Source organism: Balaenoptera physalus (genome assembly GCF_965194825.1).
Source record: "Balaenoptera physalus genome assembly, chromosome: 14".
NCBI lineage: Eukaryota > Metazoa > Chordata > Mammalia > Artiodactyla > Balaenopteridae > Balaenoptera > Balaenoptera physalus.
In genome coordinates this window covers 11,364,990-11,386,636 of record NC_138893.1, presented here as the reverse complement: position 1 = coordinate 11,386,636, position 21,647 = coordinate 11,364,990, and the positions used below count along the sequence as shown (strand labels likewise).

Sequence of the window (21,647 nt, the reverse complement as noted above, 5' to 3'; positions counted from 1 at the left end):
TGCCAACACTTGAAAAGATGCTCAACATCACTAATCATTAGAGAAATGCAAATCAAAACTACAATGAGGTATCACCTCACACCAGTCAGAATGGCCATCATCAAAAAATCTACAAACAATAAATGCTGGAGAGGGTGAGGAGAAAAGGGAGCCCTCTGCACTGTTGGTGGGAATGTAAATTGATACAGCCACTATGGAGAACAGTATGCAGGTGCCTTAAAAATTAAAAATAGAACTACCATATGACCCAGCAATCCCACTACTGGGCATATACCCTGAGAAAACCATAGTTCAAAAAGTCATGTACCACAATGTTCACTGCAGCACTATTTACAATAGCCAGGACATGGAAGCAACCTAAGTGTCCATCGACAGATGAATGGGTAAAGAAGATGTGACACATATATACAATGGAATATTAGCCATAAAAAGAAATGAAATTGAGTTATTTGTAGTGAGGTGGATGGACCTAGAGTCTGTCACAGACAGTGAAGTAAGTCAGAAAGAGAAAAACAAAGACTGTATGCTAACACATATAGATGGAATCTAAAAAAAAAAAAAAAGGTTCTGATGAACCTAGGGGCAGGACAGGAATAAAGATGGAGACGTAGAGAATGGACTTGACACAGGGAGCAGGGGAAGGGTAAGCTGTGACAAAGTGAGAGAGTAACACTGACATATATACACTACCAAATGTAAAACAGATAGTTAGTAGGAAGCAGCTGCACAGCACAGGGAGATCAGCTCAGTGCTTTGCTACCACCTAGGGGGTGGGATAAGGAGGGTCAGAGGAAGAAGCAAGAAGGAGGGGATATGGGGATATACGTATGCATACAGCTGATTCACTTTGTTATACAGCAGAAACTAACACAACACCGTAAAGCAATTATACTCCAGTAAAGATGTTAAAGAAAAAAAAATTGGTTAAAGTGTAAATTTTGCTATGTATATTTTACCACGATTTTTAAAAAATAAAAGCTACCTGAGGAAGAAAAGTTCAAAGAGACACAAAAGATCAAGGCCAGAGAACAAAAGCAACTCAGGAAAAAAGTGACAGCGACAAGGATTACACGTGGATATTATATGTGGATATGTCCACATATACTGGGTTGGCCAAAAGTTCGTTTGGGTTTTTCCATAAGATGGTATGGCAAACACCGAACGAAATTTTTGGCCAACCCAATATATTATATGTGGCTATTGTGACACCTTCAGCAAGTAGTTAGGACAGAAGAAGTGTGATTAGGCCAGTTACTTCGACCCATATAATCCAATGCAACAAAGGGAGAGTTACAGTGTAACTGTAAGTACATTTCCTCAAATATTAAAATAAACGTTGTACAGTTATTCTGAATTAAAAAAAATAACCACTGGAGCATCATTTATTTAGAGCTTTAAGCTGACAGAAGCAGCAAAGACCATTTAACCAAAGTTATGAATTAGGCTTTAGTTTATTTTGAACATTTTAGGACATCTTTGGGGGAGTTTTAAGTAAAATGGGTTTTCCCACGTAAGCCATTATTGCTCAAAAATAGGTGAAAATGTGTTTGCATTTCTCAGGAGTATGTTTTAATTTTACACGTCTTCCCTTCCGCAGCAGACCCAGGCTTAGCCAAGTATCCTTGTATATACTATATAAATAGCTGTAAATATAAATAGTTGCTGGAGCACGGCAAATTCAAGCTTTGCTTTTTGGAACTTTCTGGAATCTTTCCCCTGAATATTTTCAGTCCATGGTTGGTTGAATTCATGAATACAGATGGCTGACTGTACCTAGTTATTTCTGACTTTACCATTATGTGTTCATTGACCCTTGTACTATTAGTTAATCCTAGATTATTTACTCATTTATAAAATGGAAAAACTATTTTCCTCTTCCCCCATCAAAGAAATCCTTTCAGGATTTAGATCTATTTAAAGGTAGTTAAATAGATCTAAATTAGCAGATGTAAGCTATTATAGATAGAATGGATAAACAACAAGGTCTACTGTATAGCACAGAGAACTATATTCAATATCCTATGATAAACCATAATGGAAAAGAATATTAACAAAACGTAAATATATGTATAACTGAATCACTTTACTGTACAGCAGAAATTAACACAACAGTGTGAACAACTATACTTCAATTAAAAAAACATAAAGTTAATTAAGCTTATTATGGTTTACCAGTTATCTGGAAGTCAACTACTATCAAAATTACACACTGATTTCTTTGGCTCTTACTTGTAGTATAATGAGAGATGCATGAGGAGCAATGGGAACTTACATTCTGCAGATAAGAACATAAAATGTGTACACAACTACTTAGAAAAACAATTTTGCATTATCTTAAAAGCTGAATATGCACATACTCTAAGAACCAGTCACTTTGGCCCCAGGGGCACGCATGTGCCCTGGAGAGACACAGGCCTAGAAGAGACACGTAGACAAGCGTTCAAGGCAGCACTGTACATAATAGTAGTAGACGAAATGCAATCCAGTGTCCAGCAATAGAAGAACACATAACTGTGGTCATCACACAATGGAAGGTAACACAACGGGGAAAATGCGGAAGTGTAAGAAAGGACATGCATGGATGATTCTTAGAAACCTGCTAAGTGAAAAAGTTACAGAAGACTTCTTACAGTAAAGTAATATTTCTATAAAGCTCAAAAGCAGGAAAATGAGACAACATGTTGCTGAGGAGTATCGATTTATGTGGTAAAACCATTTTTTAAGTGCATGGAAGTAATACAGATAAAAGTCAAAATAAGGAGGCAAAAGGCAGGGATTGGGGAGTCATAGGTCAATTCATTCTTAGCAACAAATGCCATGGTGGTGCGTTCATGGGTGTTTATTTAATTATTTTGCATCATAATTACATATAACCATCACACGTTCTTGTGTGTATCAACTATCACAACAATTTTCCAAAAGGTACCCGTAACCCAGTCCTGCACTTGAAGGCACTGAGTCTAGTGCTTTCAACAGTCAAGACATGTCAAATGAACCCAAATTTATGCCCTTAAAGGAGTTAGAAGTCTTATAAAAAGTTACTGTTATGTGTACAGCATTCGGTTCTGCTACCATTACCAAAAATACCAGAACTTGGAAACAAGCTTTAATATTTCACAAGCCTATATTAAAATCTAAACTTCCGTATTATCCTCAGGTTTAACCTAATACCAATGCTTCTCTAGAATACTCTTTTCTAAATAGAAAATTTCTAAAATTCCAAATGAAACCGGTCAGAAAGATTGGGAATCAAGGCTTACCCATCGATATTCTCATATCTGATGTCCATGGGTTTTCAACTACTGTTTTACATAAATCTTAGTTTAAGGAATGAAGAAAGTGCTCAATGCTTCCATCTACCACCACTGTACTTCCTGGATGAAGTATTTTCTACTTAGAGGTGCTGAGGGGTGAACATATTTAAAAACAAATAATTATAAAATTATTGCTAGTCTCATGCTTTAGTTTACTTTCTGCAACATCCAGCAGCACAGTGGCAATTAGAAATGGATCTTGGCTTAAAACATGTATGAAATAGTGATCATTTTCAATAGTCTGGAAATCAGTGAGAGCCCATTGGAAAAAAAAAAAAAAGCAAAAGCAAATGAAATCACATTCTAAAATCAACAGTGAGCAACAAATGTAAACATTAAAATGTCAGCTCGGTGAGGGCAGTTTGCTACTTTGCCTCTGCATCCCCAGCACCACCAGGAGATACTCAGTAAATATTTGTTGAATGCATGAAGTTAAAAGGTCAGGAATTTCCTCTCACTCTGAGTACCAACGATATATCCAGCAAAACACCAACAGAAACTAATGATCCTCACCATCTTGGGTACTGGAACCTTTCAACAAGCAAGTGTGCAGTAACTTCAACAGCAACTGCAGGCATCTGTCAGTTTTCAGCAAGGGCATGTAGGCATTTGTACCAAACTTCACAAGGGCATCCAGGAGAGGATCTAAGAATATCCTTAATACATTCTGTGTCCTCCGCTTTTCACTAGACATTAAAAGACATGCCCAAATCAAGCATTTCAAAAGCATAAAGAAATTGTTTTCCATCTACAGTCGTGGAACTGGTTAGCTAATGATTCCATTGGACAGAGCTACTCTTAGGAATGATCCAAACACCTAGAACCTATTAGGATGGACTTTTCTGTTTGTGCTTTTTCAGTGAGTTCAGCGATTCACTGGAGAAGAAAGCACAGGGAGCAACACATGTTCTCAACTCTGGGCACAGTATGAATGAAATCCTATATCCAATTTACTGGCAAATTAAAATGCTGAGACCCCACTTCCATATTTCAAAAAACCAAAAACCAAGACAAATATATGCCAGTCAAGGAAATGAGACATGTTAACAAAAAAATATATAAAGAACTAAAGATTTGTGAAAAACTGTTATCACTAACTTTAGTACTAAAACTCTGTCTAGAAAAGAGATTTGATGTTAATCAAATTAATTGTATTATCATGCAAATAAATACACTACCTAATGAAGCTGCCTTTTGCAACAATTATAATCTGGTGACAATCTGCTCACGTTTCTCAAAATATAAATGAGATTGTTTTATCTTTATTACCTTTTAAAAAAATAACACATTTTACAAAAGGGTAAAATCCAGTAAACGTCTTTACCTGATCTTATGCTAGGACCTTACAACCCATTCTTCTAATATTCTTATACAAAACCTGTGATTCGTGTATATAGTTGTTTTTTTTAACCTTCTCTAGTTTAAACCTCTAATCCTATGAAGTTATTGTTAATTTTAAACATTTTTAAAGTATACTGCCAATGTTCTAGTTCTTTCCTTTAATACACTGTGATCAATTCCATACCAATCATTTAAAAGTCTGAATATGTACCATAAATCTGATTAGCCTTTTTTAAAGAAAGTTTTCAAGTTTAGAAACACTTACCTATATTGACTCTTCATTCCTTCCACATCTATGGCCAGCAAGACCATCATAGCAACAAGCTTGGCTTCAAGCCAATCAGGCATACAGCAGTTTTCTCCTCCTTAAATAACAATAGTTAAGGTTTGCAAAGCATTAACAAAATCCTTCCAAGATGATGTTTCAAAAATAACACAGCTAAATGATTATGTTTTATCCGTATTAGAGAAATACAGCTGAGAAGAAATATAGTAGAACACCCCACAGCATAGCTCATTGTTACATACTTAACTGTGAACACAAAGACATCTCTGCATGCCGACTACATGCCATGCACTGGCTTCAGTGCTGCAGACACAATGGTTTCTGTCCTCACGATATTTACCGTGCAGGAGAACAGAGCATTCATCAAAGAATATGCAGAGAAATGTAAAATGATAACTGTAGTGAATGCTCTAAATGGTGCAAGTAGAGTGTATACTGGGAAGACAAAGTCACTCTGAAGCAATGACAGTTGAGCTGGGTATAAAAGCTGGGAAAGAATGAGGTAGGTGAAGGGAGACATGACCTTTCCAGGCGGAAGGAAGTACATGTCAAGGGCCTCCAGCAGGGGAGAGCACACCATATTCCAGGAAAGGGCTGGGGTACACAATAGGGGGGAGCACCAAAGATGAGGTTACAGGATCAGGCGGGAGAGACCAGGGACTTTGTAGGCATGTAACGGGTTTCTGTCTTCATCCCAAAGGCAAGAGGAAGACACTAAAGGTCAAAGTGAATGTGCATAAAGAAGTGGAGGAGACGTGTAAGATCAAAGTTTGTATTTTAAAAAGATTTCTCTAGGTACAATGTGGAAAAGAGATTTTAGAGGAAGCAAGAGTAGATGCAAGGTGACTGGTTAAGAGGCAATTCTGCCATCTCAGTTGAGGTGAGAGTTCCCTAAAATGGAACCAGAAAGGGGATGGAATGGATACAGACACAAAGGCTTTGCTTCTTAGACCTGTGTTCAAACCCCAGTCCTACTGTTTGTTAGCTGTGGGAGTCCGGGACAGCCGAATGTTCTCTCAGAAAGCTTAGGTCATCTTCTACGAAATCAAACTAAATAAACCTATGACTTTCCTTGGGTTTATTATAAAAATTAAATAATACATGCAGAGTTCCTAGAACAACTTTTGGAAGACAGAACTTGGTTAACTGATAAAATTATTTTCCTATCACTGAAAGCCAGTTAAAGTAAAATAAATCATAGATAGAACATTTCATTTTCATTCTATTGTAAGATTATACTCTTCATCTCAACTCCCAAGAAAAATTTAGTTAAGGGATCTAGTTTTCCAGCCCAGCGGTTCAGATACTTAAAACATATTTTAAAATATTCTAATATATTTGGGGAGTAATTTAATATATTTTGATACAAATTTGTTAGAATAGTACAGAAGACAGACAATACTAAAAACATACTTGTATGGAGGGTAACTTAGTTTAAAAATGCAACAAAAGGATAAACTTTATTCTTTAAAATGTTATAAATATCATTTAGTTATCAGTAAGAAATCTGTAGTTTTTAGAAAATCTAAAAGTTGGTGCTCTCCAAAATAGGTTAAGTTGATAGGTGTTTATAAAAGTGAATTATTGAAACTTGTTCTCTGAAACATTTTTACTCACATTTGCTTTATATCCCACATTTACATATAAAAACTCATTAATGAAGACTAAAATGAAATCAAGTGCCAATTCAGTATTCAGTTGCCTATAATTTCTAGCAATCATATAATCAGATACCTTTTGACCTTGTAGGAGGCAGGGGTCAGGTAGGGGTGCTATTTGAGAATGAAATGTTTCCAATCACAATGCCACTTTTTGAAGTCCTAAACAATTTTTCACCTCAGATACTGAAAGGGAAGGTTATAAATCAGAAGTTTAGTGGATTTTTAATGATTTCTGATTTCAAGGAGAGCCACAGGACCAGGCTGATAACATTAGAGTGCCTGACCCGCCCCGTGGAGGACACTCCTGCAGAGATTTCTGCCAAGTCCTCTACCACCACACTAGGGAAATCCAGGCTACAGAACAGTGGGTCGCAAACCTCAGCATGTATTAGAAGTCCCCCAGAGGGCTTGTTAAAACCCAGAGGGTGAGCCCTACACTCAGAGTTTCTGATTCAGCAGGTGTGGGATAGAGTTCGAGAATTCGCATTTCTAAAATGTTTCCAGGTGATGGTGATGTTGCCTGTCTGGAAATCCTTCTCGGAGAACCACTGGCAGAGAATCCTTTATACACGCTCCCCCCTTTCTCTCTCTGAGGCTAGAAAAGTGAAAGTAAGCAGCAATGGTCTTAAAGAAACAAAAGGTCACTGGCTATCTTCAATCACCTTAATTTACCCCTAAATTATCACTCAAATCTTGCTACCACGAATTCTAAAAACTGAGTGTAATTCTAGAAAATGCAAAGTAATCTATAGTGTCAGAAAGCATACCAGGGTTGGTCTGGGGATGGAGAGGGACAGGCAGAAGTGGGAGACAAAGAGGTGTGAAAACACTTCGGGGGGTGATGGACGACGTGTTCATTATCTTGTTATCCTGATGGTTTCGTGAGCATACACAGAGGTCAAACCCATTACACTGCACAGTTTAAATATGTGCAATTTAATGTATGCCAATCACACCTCAATAAAGCTGTTTCTAAAATCTGTTACACAGCTGCAGCATACTACTTTGGGATTATTACATATCTTCAGCTTGGTTACATTTTAAGTAGGCACATCATTTTACTACAAAATCTTTACTCAAAATATCCTTTCTGATGGACTTTCTAATTTAAGTATAAATTTCTTCATATATATTTCACTTTTTGGTTGATCTTAACATGTCCAAGTTTTGACAAGCTTTTATTGCTGCTTCCAAACTGTATCTCACTTTCTCTATTTCAGAGAGCCTTCTCTGAAAGCTCTCCAACATTTTTGCTTGTTGATGATGCTGGTTTTGTGTGGTTTTAGTTGTTGTTGCTTTGTTTTGCTATATATCACATATATGGTATGGTACATATATATCTACCTAACATATATCCATCCTTATCTCTTAACTATTCCTACCTGGGCTCCATGCTATAGACAGACAGAAACAGATGGACGCCTACCTACTTTCAGTTCCCTGGATGCAAGTTCATCCAAGCCTTGCAGAATACGCCTTCTCCCTTTCCACCTAAATTTCTATCCACTCGTTAGCTGTCACCTCATCTGGTGACCTCTCCTGACCCCCACAGGTCTACCTGTTCTGGATCAGTATTACTCACCCGGGTTCCCCATCCCAGTGCCTATGGCTTTCAAGGCATTGTGCTAAGATTATCTGCTTACTTATCAACTCCCTTGCTAGACCATGCTCTCTCTGAGGGTGGGGGACATATCTTTTATTTCTGTAACTCCAGTGTCTGGCACTTAGAAAACACTTGATATATGGTTGCTGAATAATTAGTGTAAAATCTATCTGTACTGACCATGTCAAACCCAAAGAAAAAAGCTACTTTAGGTGTAGGATCTGATTAAAAACGTTTGAGCTGATGAGTCTTTATATAAAAACAAATTTGAATGTTATATGTATTTTATGCTCAAAAACTCAAGTTAAATAATGTTTGCTTTGGAATTTATTACCTTGTTCTGAAAACCGCCCAGTAATTGATAACTAAACTAAAATTTTATAAAGGCACTTAGCCAAGGGCATTAAGAGTCAAAAATATTACACACACACACACATCTCCTTTGCACTTGAGATCAATTTTTTAAAAACTTAAAATAGCATATTATATAAACAGTATGTTTTAAGTCCTAGAAATGTTAAGGAAGAAACTCTAAAAATCTTATTTTATCCAATTTTGAATTATTTAATCATACCTGATGCTGTTATGCACTGAATTATAAGACAAGTTCTATAGATACTTCAGGGAGCTGAATCTGTGTTTACTCTAGTAGGGACTAAAACTTATTTACTTTTATAGGTCTAAGAAAAGAATCTCGCAAGTAACAGTACAGAAAATTTACTAGACAACGCAGAGAATAAAACATAAAAGAGAAATGTTCTAAGAAGAACAAACAGATAAACTCATGTATTTTGGAAGGATAATTATCTAATCATTTAAGACCTATTCCATGATCAGATTAGAGAAATCGGGAGATGAAATTGACTTGGTCTGAGACAAAACTAGGAAATTTAAGACACGTTAAATTCAAAGATGCAATTTACCCCAATTATCACTAATGACTTTAATGATGAGGAAGCATAGAAACGTAAAATGAAACCTAATTAATGAATCTGCTAACGGTTCTTCTCTCACGCAGTCTTAACACATTTCCCTAAAGAAGATGCAAAACTGATCTTTGCTAAGTATCTGGTAAAAAGAAGAAACTAACAAACATAATTTTTCTCTAAAATTACTTTTCATAATCAGTTCACACTAAATGTAATGCTTTGAAAACAAACAAAAGATGAACAGATTTATCTACAAATATTTCCACTACCGAGGCTCCAAAAACACATCCACAGATCAAGCCAACAAAGATTCAGTAATTGTAGAATAATAAATGTATTTGTGTCCGAGTCCTACCCAGGCAACTTCTTAAAACGTTTAAAATAGTTTAAAATCTCAAGTTCTAGAACAGATAAAGTACAAGTTAGGAAACAGTATTTTTACATTCTGTTTATTCACATTATTTGGCTGAAATACAAGTCTGACATCCATAAATCGGCATATATTTGGTTAAGCCTGAATCTCCATCTGAAAAACTACTAAAAAGCTCTTTGAAAATGTTTTGGATATATCAGTCCATAAAAATGATTTCAGACTTACCTTCCCAGGCAGGTGACTTAATATACTCTTGGACTAGGTTCTTTACATAAGCATTTAAAGAGGATGTCTCGTGAAGTCCAATGGAGCTACAAGTTGAGGGTCGCCTGAAACAGCTTTCATTAACACGCAGCCAATCACAGAGCTAGAAAAGAAAACAGTTATTACTTATTTTAAAAGCTTAACTGAACAGAGGGTTTCTAACTCCCCTAAGCCAATTTTCTTTCCTCCACAATAAACTGAATTTAAATGACTGAACACAACAAAGTAACAGAACATTTATTGTCATGATTGAGTTCCACAGATAGCTCAGACAGAAAAGTGTTCGCATGTATGTGTGTATATACACATACGTGTGTATGCGTGTGTGTGTGTGTGTTTTCTAACCTCTTCAAAGAACTTATAAACTTCATTAACAGGCAAGAATTTTTAAAGGACCTAATATAAAATGCACATTTTGATAAGGTGTTCTAACAAACATCTCTACGAAAAATAACTCATTATGCAAAACAAATTACAGTCTTAAATTAAAATTTATTCCAGCTTCATATACTAAAACAAGGATTTATTTATGAGAGAACGTAGAATTTGAGATCTAAGTTATAATGGAAGTTCCTACCCTCCTTGCAAGTTTATTTTCTATGATACGTGCATTTTAAAATACAGTTGATCCAAATGTAAGGCCAGGACTTCCCTGGTGGTGCAGTGGTTAAGAATCCGCCTGCCAATGCAGGGGTCACAGGTTCGATCCCTCGTCTGGGAAGATCCCACATGCTGCAGAGCAACTAAGCCTGTGTGCCACAACTATTGATCCTGTGCTCTAGAGCCCGCAAGCCACAACCACTGAAGCCCGGGCACCTAGAGCCCGTGATCCGCAACAAGAGAAGCCACCACAATGAGAAGCCCGTTCACCACAACAAAGAGTAGCTCCCTCTTGACGCAACTAGAGAAAGCCCACGCGCAGCAACGAAGATCCAACACAACCAAAAACAAACAAACAAACAAAAAGAGTTAGGTTTAAAAAACATACACACACACACAAATGTAAGGCCAGACACTTTAAAGATCTTAGAGGAAAACATAGGCAGAACACTCTGTGACATACATCACAGCAAGATCCTTTTTGACCCACCTCCTAGAGAAATGGAAATAAAAACAAAAATAAACAAATGGGACCAAATGAAACTTAAAAGCTTTTGCACAGCAAAGGAAACCATAAACAAGATGAAAAGACAACCCTCAGAATGGGAGAAAATATTTGCAATCAAAGCAACTGACAAAGGATTAATATACAAGCAGCTCATGCAGCTCAATATCAAAAAAACAAACAACCCAATCCAAAAATGGGCAGAAGACATAAATAGACATTTCTCCAAAGAAGATATACAGATTGCCAAAAAACACATGAAAAGATGCTCAACATCACTAATCATTAGGGCAATGCAAATCAAAACTACGATGAGGTATCACCTCACACCAGTCAGAATGGCCATCATCAAAAAATCTACAAACAACAAATGCTGGAGAGGGTTTGGAGAAAAGGGAACCCACTGCACTGTTGGTAGGAATGTAAACTGATATAGCCACTATGGAGAACAGTATGGAGGTTCCTTAAAAAACTAACAATAGAATTACCATACAACCCAGCAATCCCACTACTGGGCATATACCCTGAGAAAACCATAATTCAAAAAGACACATGCACCCCAATGTTCATTGCAGCTCTATTTACAATAGCCAGGTCATGGAAGTAACCTAAGTATCCATCGACAGACGAATGAATAAAGAAGATGTGGCACATATATACAATGGAATATTACTCAGCCATAAAAAAAGGAAACTGAGTTATTTATAGTGAGGTGGATGGACCCAGCGTCCGTCATAGAGAGTGAAGTAAGTCAGAAAGAGAAAAACAAATACCATATGCTAACACATATATATGGAATCTAAAAAAAATGGTTCTGATGAACCTAGGGGCAGGACAGGAATAAAGACACAGATGTAGAGAATGGACTTGAGGTCATGGGGCGGGGGAAGGGTAAGCTGGGACAAAGTGAGAGAGTGGCATGGACATATATACACTACCAAATGTAAAATAGATAGCTAGTGGGAAGCAGCCGCATAGCACAGGGAGATCAGCTCGGTGCTTTGTGACCACCTAGAGAGGTGGGATAGGGAGGGTGGGAAGGAGACACAAGAAGGAGGGTATATGGGGATATACGTATGCATACAGCTGATTCACTTTGTTATACAGCAGAAACTTATACAACATTGTAAAGCAATTATACTCCAATAGAGATGTTAAAAAAAAAATACAGTTGATCCTTAACGACATGGGTTTACACTGTGCAGGTCCACTTACACATGGATATTTTCAACAAAAAAATTACCTGCCATTTTATTATCTGCCATTACCTTACTCTATGCCCTCATTATTTCACGCCTGAATTATTTTAACATAATCCAAGCTGACTTCTCTTGTTTCTCTCCAGGCGTACCTAGCTGGAATTGCTTTCTAAAGGAAATAATCACATCTCTAGCCTCAGTGATCTCTTAGGCACTGGAGAAATACAAAATTTAAAACAAAAAAAGGTTCCTGTCCTCAAAAAATATATAACCTAGAGAGGACACAGATTAGGATTCTGGATACGAGCTACCAGCAGTATGGATTGAGTCCCACAGTTTAAAACAAAAAGGAGGAGGACACGGACGACTGAGAAACCCGCAGAGAAGGGCAGCCCCTCGGACCACAGCAGGACCTCACGGCCCTGCACGTGGGGTGAGCAGACAGGGCTCGGTGAGAAAGCAGTCAGCGCAGGGGAAGGTCTCCACGAGCGGCGGCTGGAGAAGAAGGCAAGACACTTATGGTTTCACGGTGAATGAGATGCAAAAAGTTGGGAAGAATTATGGATCACCTACACGACAGGCTGGGGAGCCTGAGTAGATGAAAGTGCCAAGAACCGACAGAAGACGACAAATAGGAGGGTTGTGTCACTGGTTTTGAGTCTAACGTCATCGTTACTCCCAGTACATCTCATCCGGAATCGGGATCTGCCCACTAACGCTGCCCCCCCCAAACCGGTCCTTCTCTATTCCAGATCCTTCCTGCCCCTCCCCGTTTCTCCACAGGAACCTCAGCAGCGTTACTGGTTACATCCACTCAAAGCAAATAAACAAGTTTTAAAAACCTCTGGTGACAGATAGCAAAGCAATCATATTTTACATAAAAGGCTAGTAATGAATTCAATTAGATAACAATTTTTCACAAAGTTTTCAAAGACCTTATCATTAAATTATTTTCAGGCTCACCTCTGTCCACAATGAAGTTCCTCGTCCGAAGGACTCCTCTTGTCTCACTGACATGACAAGAGATGAGACATCAGAGAGGGACACTTTCTCCTGGGGGGGTGGGCAGGGCAGTTTTAAAAAATTACTCATTTAAAAATGTTTGAATCAAACATCACTGAATCAAAGTCACTGCAAAAGCAGTCTAGCAGACTACTTACAGTAGAATACTGTCAGGCAAATCGAAAGCTACTTTTTAAAAAGAAAACATTATTCTACTTTTAATAGGAAGACATTGATTACAAACGCGCAATTATAGGCAATTATATACGACCATTATAGAAAATGAAAGATCACTTTATAAATCTAGTTTCCTTAAAATCGAGGTTGCTATCTTAGAGGTAAAACAGTCACAGATCTAAAAGCAAAATCAGAAACAGCCTATAAGAAACTACTGATTACTTAAAAGTGAATATTACTTTTCAACGCTGCAAAAATGACCCCGCCTTAAGAAAACCACCCGGGTCTTTTCATTCCCTGAAGGTTGCGCATCTTCAGTTAAGATACCTTGCTCTAAGTCGGGGGTCGGCAAAACCACTCACAGCCTCTTTTGTAAGTAAAGTTTTACTGGAACACAGCCCTGCCCATTTGTTTATAAACGGTCCATGGCTGCTCTTGAGTAGGTGTGACAGAGACCGTATGACTCAAAAAGCCTAAAATATATACTAATCCCGCCCTTCACAAAAAAGTTTGCTGACCCCTGTTCTCAGCAGTAGTGTTACTGGAGCTCTGTGAAAAACACAGACTAAAGGTTTTCCTTGAATGTCAATTTCCTGGAAGACGTGCACAAAAAATACAGAGGAAACCAGGTGAAAGCTTCCAAGAGTCCTCTCGCGGTATGGTCACCCAGCTACCCCACCGACGTGTAAAATGCCTACCAGGGGAGCTCCTTAGAGCCCCAGCACCCAGGGTTTTTACTGGGAGCTGGTCACACAGACACCCCCTGCATCGCACCTACGATTCCAGACCCCGGGAAGGAAAGCAGGTGTTCAGTAGAGACCACACTGTTTTTATGAGTACTGCAGGCACAGTAGGTAGGATGGTGGGAACCCTCCTGAAATCCAAGTTCCCAGATGCCAGCCAAAGGCCAACCTTATAAGCAGGGCTTTCTAACGACAGCATCACAGGCCTGCTGTGTTAACTCTTTTATGAACACCGGCTCACTAAGAAAGACTAGGAAACTGGAGTTAACATTAGGAAGAAAGATAAACTCACCACGTCTACCAGATTCATGGCCGCCTGAAGGAGGTAGCACTGCGCTGCCCCTCGCAGCAGGATCTGATGTGTGATCATGGTGCACTGAAGAACGTCCCTGACATTGGAGAAAACACATGCACTTCCATGGTCTCAGGACAATTCTGATAGTTTGTAATAACTGACAACTTGATTTAATATATCCATACTTTCTAATGCAGTCACTGCCAGGAGAATTTCAAAGCTATTAAATAATTAAGGCCTCTAGTGGAGCTCAATTTTAATATGAAACAAATCTTCTTTTAAAAACAACAAGATAAGGACTTCCCTGGTGGCGCAGTGGTTAAGAATCCGCCTGCCAATGCAGGGGACACGGGTTCAATCCCTGGTCCGGGAATATCCCACATGCCGCGGAGCAGCTAAGCCCGTGCGCCACAACTGCTGAGCCTGTGCTCTAGAGCCCGCGAGCCACAACTACTGAGCCTGCGTGCCACAACTACTGAAGCTCGCGTGCCTAGAATCCACACGCCGCAGCAAGAGAAGCCACCGCAATGAGAAGCCCACACACCGCAAAAAAGAGTAGCCCCTGCTTGCCGCAACTAGAGAAAGCCCGTGTGCAGCAATGAAGACCTAAGCAATGAAGACCTAAGACCTAACGCAGCCAAAAATAAATAAATAAATAAATTTATTAAAGAAAAAAAGACAATTTCAAAGTAAGAATTTTACATTTTTTTGAAATACTTTGTAATCAATATTAATATTTGTTATTTTATCTCTAGTTTCCTACATATCAATGTAATAAAAACAACTTACTGGCCTTATTTTTAAAGTGACCATAATCCAATAGTATGTATTATGGCATATATTTAAATTAGTAATTCATAAAACAAAATAAGTTCAACTACATGAATAATTTTTTTTACTTTTTTATTATATAAAAATAAGAGCAAAAAATCCTGATGCCAATATTAACTAAAACCACTATGGATTAAAGCAGAAGGAAGAACAGAATTTACTAATGGAAAGGTACGACAAATATATGTGAATATACTCAGAGTACATTACCTCAGGGCAAGAAGCCCTTCTATACCCAGGGCTTTACATCTTGGGATATTTGCCAAAGCCTTACATAGAAACAAAATGGGAATGGCACACCAATGTCGGCTTGTCATCTTCTGAATAAACTTTAACAGGAAACTACCTGAAAGAAAAAGTTTTAAGACATCTTTGTTGCCAACAAGCACATGAAAAGATGCTCAACATCATTGGACTTTATGTAGGGAGATGCAAATCAAAAACCATAATGAGATACAACTTCACACCCATTAGGATGGCTATAGTCAAAAGGACAGACAATAACAAGTGTTAACAAGGATGTGGAGACATGCACTCTCAGACATTCTTGGTGGAAATGTAAAATGGTGCAGCCAGTGTGGAAAACAGTTTGGTGGCTCCTTTAAAAGTTAAACACAGAGTTACTATTTGACCTAATAATTCTACTCCTAGGTATATAATTAAGAGAAGTGGAAGATTACATTCATATAAAAACCTGTATGTGAATATTCATAGGAGTTATTCATAATAGTTAAAAGTGGAAACAATCCAAACATCTATCAACTGATGAATGGATAAACAGAATGTGAAGTATCTACACAGTGGAATATTATTCAGCTACAAAAAGGAATGGAATATTGAAAAATGTTGCAACATAGGTGAATCTTAAAAACATTATGCTAAGCAAAAGAAGCCAGACATAAAATAAAAGGCCACATATTATATGATTCCATTTATATGAAATGTTTAGAAGAGGCAAATCTAGAGAGACAGAAAGTAAATTAGTGGCTGACAGGAGCCAGGGGAAAGGAAAATGAGACTTGATTACTTATGGGCAAGGAGTTTCTTTTGGGGATGATGAAAATATTCTGGAATTAGTGGTGATAGTTGTATAACTTTGTGAATATACTAAAAACCACTGAACTGAACAATTTAAAAGGGTGAATTTTATGGTGTGTGAATTATATCTCAATAAAGCTGTTGGGAACAAAAAAAAAATCAATGTCATTTCAATTTCATTCCTTTTTAATAAGGTAAGTATTCTAGTGTATTGTAGAAATTCTGATAACCATGTAGCTATATATTTAATAGTTAAGGTAAAAGATAAATTTTTTACTGTTGGAAACCATTCATCTGTTGGAGATATTAAAGAAACACAGGATAAGAAGTACCTATGGTAGCTGGCCTCTGGTATCTGCAAACAGTAATATTAGATCTTTCTCACAGGTTACGTCGTACCTACCCTGGACCTAATCGCTGTAATTAATTTAAGTATTTTGAGATACAAAAGGATGGAGCTCTATCCCGCTTTCTCTGCTAATATGTGGGATCTTAAGGATCTTCAAGTCATGTAGTTAATAAAAATGTCTGTTTCCTGAGATCATCACTTAGAATGACTTTTAAGAAATCCCTGGATGCTCCTGAAAGGGTATTACATGTATTTTGTATCTCCCAAAGTGCCTAGCCCAGAACTAGATATGCTTAGGATATTGTTGACAGAAAAAACTACAAAGTAAAAACTGTAAATAAACATTCTACCTGCCCTCCCTCCTGTTGGACTAATTAAGTTTCCATCTTCTGCCTCATAGCTCTCTCATGACACAAGGAGGATGGCAACAGCCAAGCCTCTATTGCTTATTCACTCACCACCCTGACAAGGGTCACACGGCCACAAACTCTAGGCGCTCAAACTCTAGGGGGCACTGATCACCGTCACGTCACTCACACTGAGCTGTGGACGTGAGATGTGCCAATGTGGTCGGCAAGTTAATCCCCAGACTGTAAACTTCCAAATTCTAGCAAACTAAAGAATGGCTCTGACAGTTATCTTCTCCAGTTTAACTTTTTAAAAAAGTAATCAAAACAATCCGTTTTCTATAAATCTAAAGTTGTGATATACAGGTGACCATCTTTTCTCTTTCTCCCCTGACTTTTGAATACACAGTACCACTGGTCATCGTTCACCCTATTTGCAGATTAAATACAAAAGAAAAAGTATATATATTTCATAGCCAGGGTCACTTTCTAAGTCACAAAGCCCAGAATGAAAAAAAGACTCGGAAAGAAGAGTGAGTGGGCCCTGCTACTCAAGCAAAAATAACACTGGTTTTGTGCTTTGCTTACCAACATAGCTCATCAGAAAGAAAAATACATCTCCAACCTGAAGAAGTGGGATATTTCTAGGATACAAGGTCTTACAAAAAGCATTTTTTTCTTTCTTATCCTTCTGAGTCAATATCTATAAAGGGACAACTTTGCCACAATAGATATTCTGTTTATAACTTTTTCCTAAGCCCAGGTTCTTTCTTTCTTCGACCTATTTTTTTGCTAATTTTTGAAACTGAATAGAGACAATTGGAAAGAACGGCAAACTGCAGCACACATTCCAAAACTGCTTCCATGCTATGGATACCAATACTGGTATCATGTTATATACAAAAGTAAAATTGTGTACTCAGTTTCAATGGACATGTGTATAATTCTGACAAAATTTGCATATTCTGGAAAAAGGAACTATTTTGATAATACTGATTATAATAGTCATAGGTTGGTGCTTACAACCAACATACTAAAAATTTAAGCTAATAAAATGAAACTCTTTGCTGACACATACTCTTTATTTCTTCTGGAAGAAGAGAAATGTAAGTGACTAAGAACTTCTGTAATTTCAATCCCAATGGAGAACCACTTCCTATCAGCTGGCCTGGGGACCTACAGACAAAGGGGAAAAAAAACAAATATTTTAAATCTATTTACAAATAAGTATACTGAAACTAAATGGAATATGGCCCAAATGTCTTTCAACAATAAAACAATAAAACCATCTTCTTCTTCTAAACCTGCATTTTATTTTTCAGTAAAATCTTGAGGACCCTTCTGATAAAAACATCAGGGATCTTCTAGGAAAACAGACGTGAGTTAGTGATGTGCTATACTTAGCAGGCATGGATTTCTTTTTTACGATACTTTCTCTGACACACATACATGAATCTTGCCAAATAGTATCGTTTTAAAAAAAGTCTAAAAATGATAATTTAAAATTATATTTTATTGTTCCCAACACCTAATCCAATGATTTTAAATCTTTAAGTATTAAATAAAAGAAATAACATTCACAGAAAGACATATGTTAGTAATAAGTAACTTTTGCAAGAGCATTTAATTGTTAACATCTACTAAAGTCACATTTTTTTCTTTTGCTATATGCTTCGGCCAGGGACATTATCTGTTAATTGAACACATTAGGGTGCTAGGGAACTGAAGGCATTTCGTAATAAATGTGTTTGTCAACTCTCAGAAAGCACCAAGTTGGTTTTACTGCTTTCCAGTCGTCTAATTGCTTCAGAAAACTATTCAACAGTAATGATTATTTGAAAATCAAAAATAACTGGCAAATCTAGCATTGCTATGCTCTTTCGATATTAAATAGGACTAAATATTAATATAACTTAGCACAGACTAACTTAAAAATTTTAAAGAAGTTGGTGGTGAGAGTTTTTTTCTATTAGAGATATACCAAACAAAAGACTTGCAAGTATAAATAAACTTAGTTTTCAAAATTAGACAACATAATTTCAAAAGCAAGGGAAATTTTTGAAGATATAATTCAAGAGTACAGGTAATGCTCAAAAAATGAGGAAAAGGGACAATACTGACAAGCTCTTCCCAGTATCAACCTTGACAAAGGGTAATAGTGTCAAATAAGCAATATGTCATGGAGAATGGCCTCCACCGTCAGATATGGAAAGGGGAAAGTTAGAATGAACCCTGTGGTAGTGGACTAGAAATGGGTGTGCAGGTGTGAACTGATGGTTTTTAATATGGATGGATGGACGGACAGACAGACACTGAAATATAGATGGTAACTCTGCTCAGCAGACAGAGCTAAGAAACAGAGGTATACACACACACACACACACACACATACACACACACACACAGGGAGAGAGATGACGATTAAGCAAATATGGTTAAACAGTATCATTTAGGGAATGTGGATAAAAGATAAATGAGAATTCTTTGTATTATTCTCACAACTTTTCTATAAGTCAAGATCAAAAGTTTAAAAAGTGTCAAGTGTTGGTTAGCCAAAGCCACTACAATTTCCAAGAGGGCAGAAATCAGGAGTAAGGGAAAAGAAGTAGCTATGTAAGATATCCTTCCCAAAAGCCCAAGAATGGATGGGTTCAAAGTAGGAAAGAAAAGAAAAAGAGAAACACCTGACACAACTACTGGAAGAAAGGCAAGAAGAATAACAAACACAGAAGGGATGCCATGGTTAGAAAAAGCTGAATATCTACAAGGCAACATATATTCATGTACTAAATTCATTAAACAATCTGGTCATATTTCATAATCACATTAAATTTATATACCAAATACATATGACTGCATTGCTGCTAAATAACAATGTTTGTTTACCTGCTGTACAGAGAGCTCTCTGAAAGTGCATCCATTAATGGCCCAATAGTAAACTAAAAAAAAAAAAAGGAAAAAAGTATTTGATGTTAAGTTGTAACTGTAATTTTCAACAGTCAGCTTGCTATAACTGCACATTCTACACAGGGCACCAGAAGAGTTGTTACAAGCAAAGCTGATCTCTCATGCTGTAGGTTGGTGTATAATAGTCTTGGAGGATACCTTAATTCCACCAGAACGACAAAACAAATACCGAATTTTCCCACCTGATAAAAACATATGGAATACTGAGAGGAGAGTACATGTTGTGCTAAGAAGGAAGAAAAGAATCCAAAGAAAGGACACATGGTGGAAAATAAAGGTAGTAACAAAGGAAAAACAAAAAGATACTCAAGAGAAAATTCAAGCCCCTATGCCTGGAAGATAAAGGGGGAAAAGCATATCTTCAAAAATATTACTAGACAAAACCAAGCTTCCAGGAAATGCAAGAAGGCTAGGAGAATGTAGAAAAATGATGCATATTAAAACACTATACATGTAGTTGGACAATTAGGAACGTTTACTTCAGTTACCTCTAAACGAGAGGTAAATTACTATACCTACGTCAGTGATCACCTGATTCATGTGGCACCATAATATAAAACTTTAAATCACAGCTGTAGTTCTCACAATCTCTTTGGTTTGTGTGATTTCTGATAAATGGAAGCATAGATGCTAATAATATAGCTCTAAAGGCAACCTCTGCTCAGTACAGTAGATAGTAATTCATTGACTCAGAACTGGGGGGGTAGCATCACTAAACAAAGAGCGATAATTCAGTGATTCAGAACTGTGGAAACAGTATCACTAACACGCTTCTATACCAGTTTTCATGCTGTTGACTTTTGATCAGAATATTGATACCAAAGAACTACTGGTAATGATGCAGGAAGCCTATCGACAAACTACATTACAGAAAGCGTTCTCCAAGTACGATAGCTAAGTTTAGAGAAACAGGATTTGTTGTATGCAAATCTCTAAAATGTTACTTGCGATTTTCAAGCCCTAGTATATATTTTTGACGATCACATAGGATAAAACAAATACCTTCGCCCCCTCATCTTTTGACAAAGGGAAAAAGGAAAGGGAAAGGCTGTCATTACCTCAGAAAATTCTGCTGAAAATGGAAGAACCCTTGTTTCATAGAGCTCCAAAAAATGGGTAACGCCTTCTTTGGTCAGGATCTTATTTTCACTTTCAAACATTCTTTTATAAATGCACAGATGCCAGGATGGGTGAAAGAGCCAACATCCTGTGGAAATAAACACCGAATGTTGACTTAAGAGTCTCACACTATGTTGCCCCATGTAGACTACATATTCAAAAATAAACACAAACACATTAACTTCATTACAACACCGCAAAAGTGAGTCTCTTTTTAATCGCATCTGAGGGTGTTTAATTACTGAATAACCAAAATAACTTCAGTATTTGGTATTCCATTTTCAGAGAGATTCATTTAGAAAGACTGCAAGCGAATGTCATAGCGGCTACAGGGTACAAAAATTAAATAAGACCCCACGCAGGTTGAAACTTTAGGTTTGGGGTGATTTCAACCAATTCTTCTCTCACCTTACTTCAACCCATTTTTCATACAGAAACCTGAAACTGTCCCTGCTCTATTTAAAACCCCTGCGTGGCTTCTCAAAACTCAAGAGTAAAAAACAAGCGAGGCGTGAACTGCTTCTGACAACTACTCCAACCTCACCCCGCCTTCCCACGCCACTGTGCTGTGGCTGGCTGGTCTGGTTCTCCACCCCACTGAGCTGTTTCCATCTCAGGGCTTCTGCACCCAGAGCTGTCTCCTCAACTTCCGTGTCACTCTTCAGGCGGGTCTTTCCTAGCTGCCCTCTCCAAGGTATGGCCTC

At 37.5% G+C, this 21,647-nt stretch overlaps 1 protein-coding gene across 7 annotated transcripts in view; it reads right to left on the bottom strand.

Annotated features, from left to right (window-relative positions):
- TARBP1 (tRNA guanosine 2 -O-methyltransferase TARBP1) overlaps positions 1-21,647 on the bottom strand; it is a 64,622-nt gene that overhangs the window by 32,575 nt on the left and 10,400 nt on the right. For 6 of the 7 annotated variants that reach the window (XR_014252942.1, XR_014252943.1, XR_014252944.1 and 3 more), the window contains exons 4-12: positions 20,883-21,031; positions 19,744-19,796; positions 17,936-18,033; positions 15,334-15,469; positions 14,290-14,386; positions 13,039-13,128; positions 9,733-9,874; positions 4,921-5,020; positions 3,828-4,000 (exon numbers count right to left, since the gene is read on the bottom strand). Coding sequence is in view for 4 of the 7 variants with exons in the window: in XM_082422955.1 (XP_082279081.1) it covers positions 3,828-4,000; positions 4,921-5,020; positions 9,733-9,874; positions 13,039-13,128; positions 14,290-14,386; positions 15,334-15,469; positions 17,936-18,033; positions 19,744-19,796; positions 20,883-21,031 (1,038 nt within the window). In the remaining 3 variants the exon portion in view is untranslated. The remainder of the gene's footprint in view (positions 1-3,827; positions 4,001-4,920; positions 5,021-9,732; positions 9,875-13,038; positions 13,129-14,289; positions 14,387-15,333; positions 15,470-17,935; positions 18,034-19,743; positions 19,797-20,882; positions 21,032-21,647) is intronic. The other variant, XM_082422954.1, reaches the window with a different exon arrangement.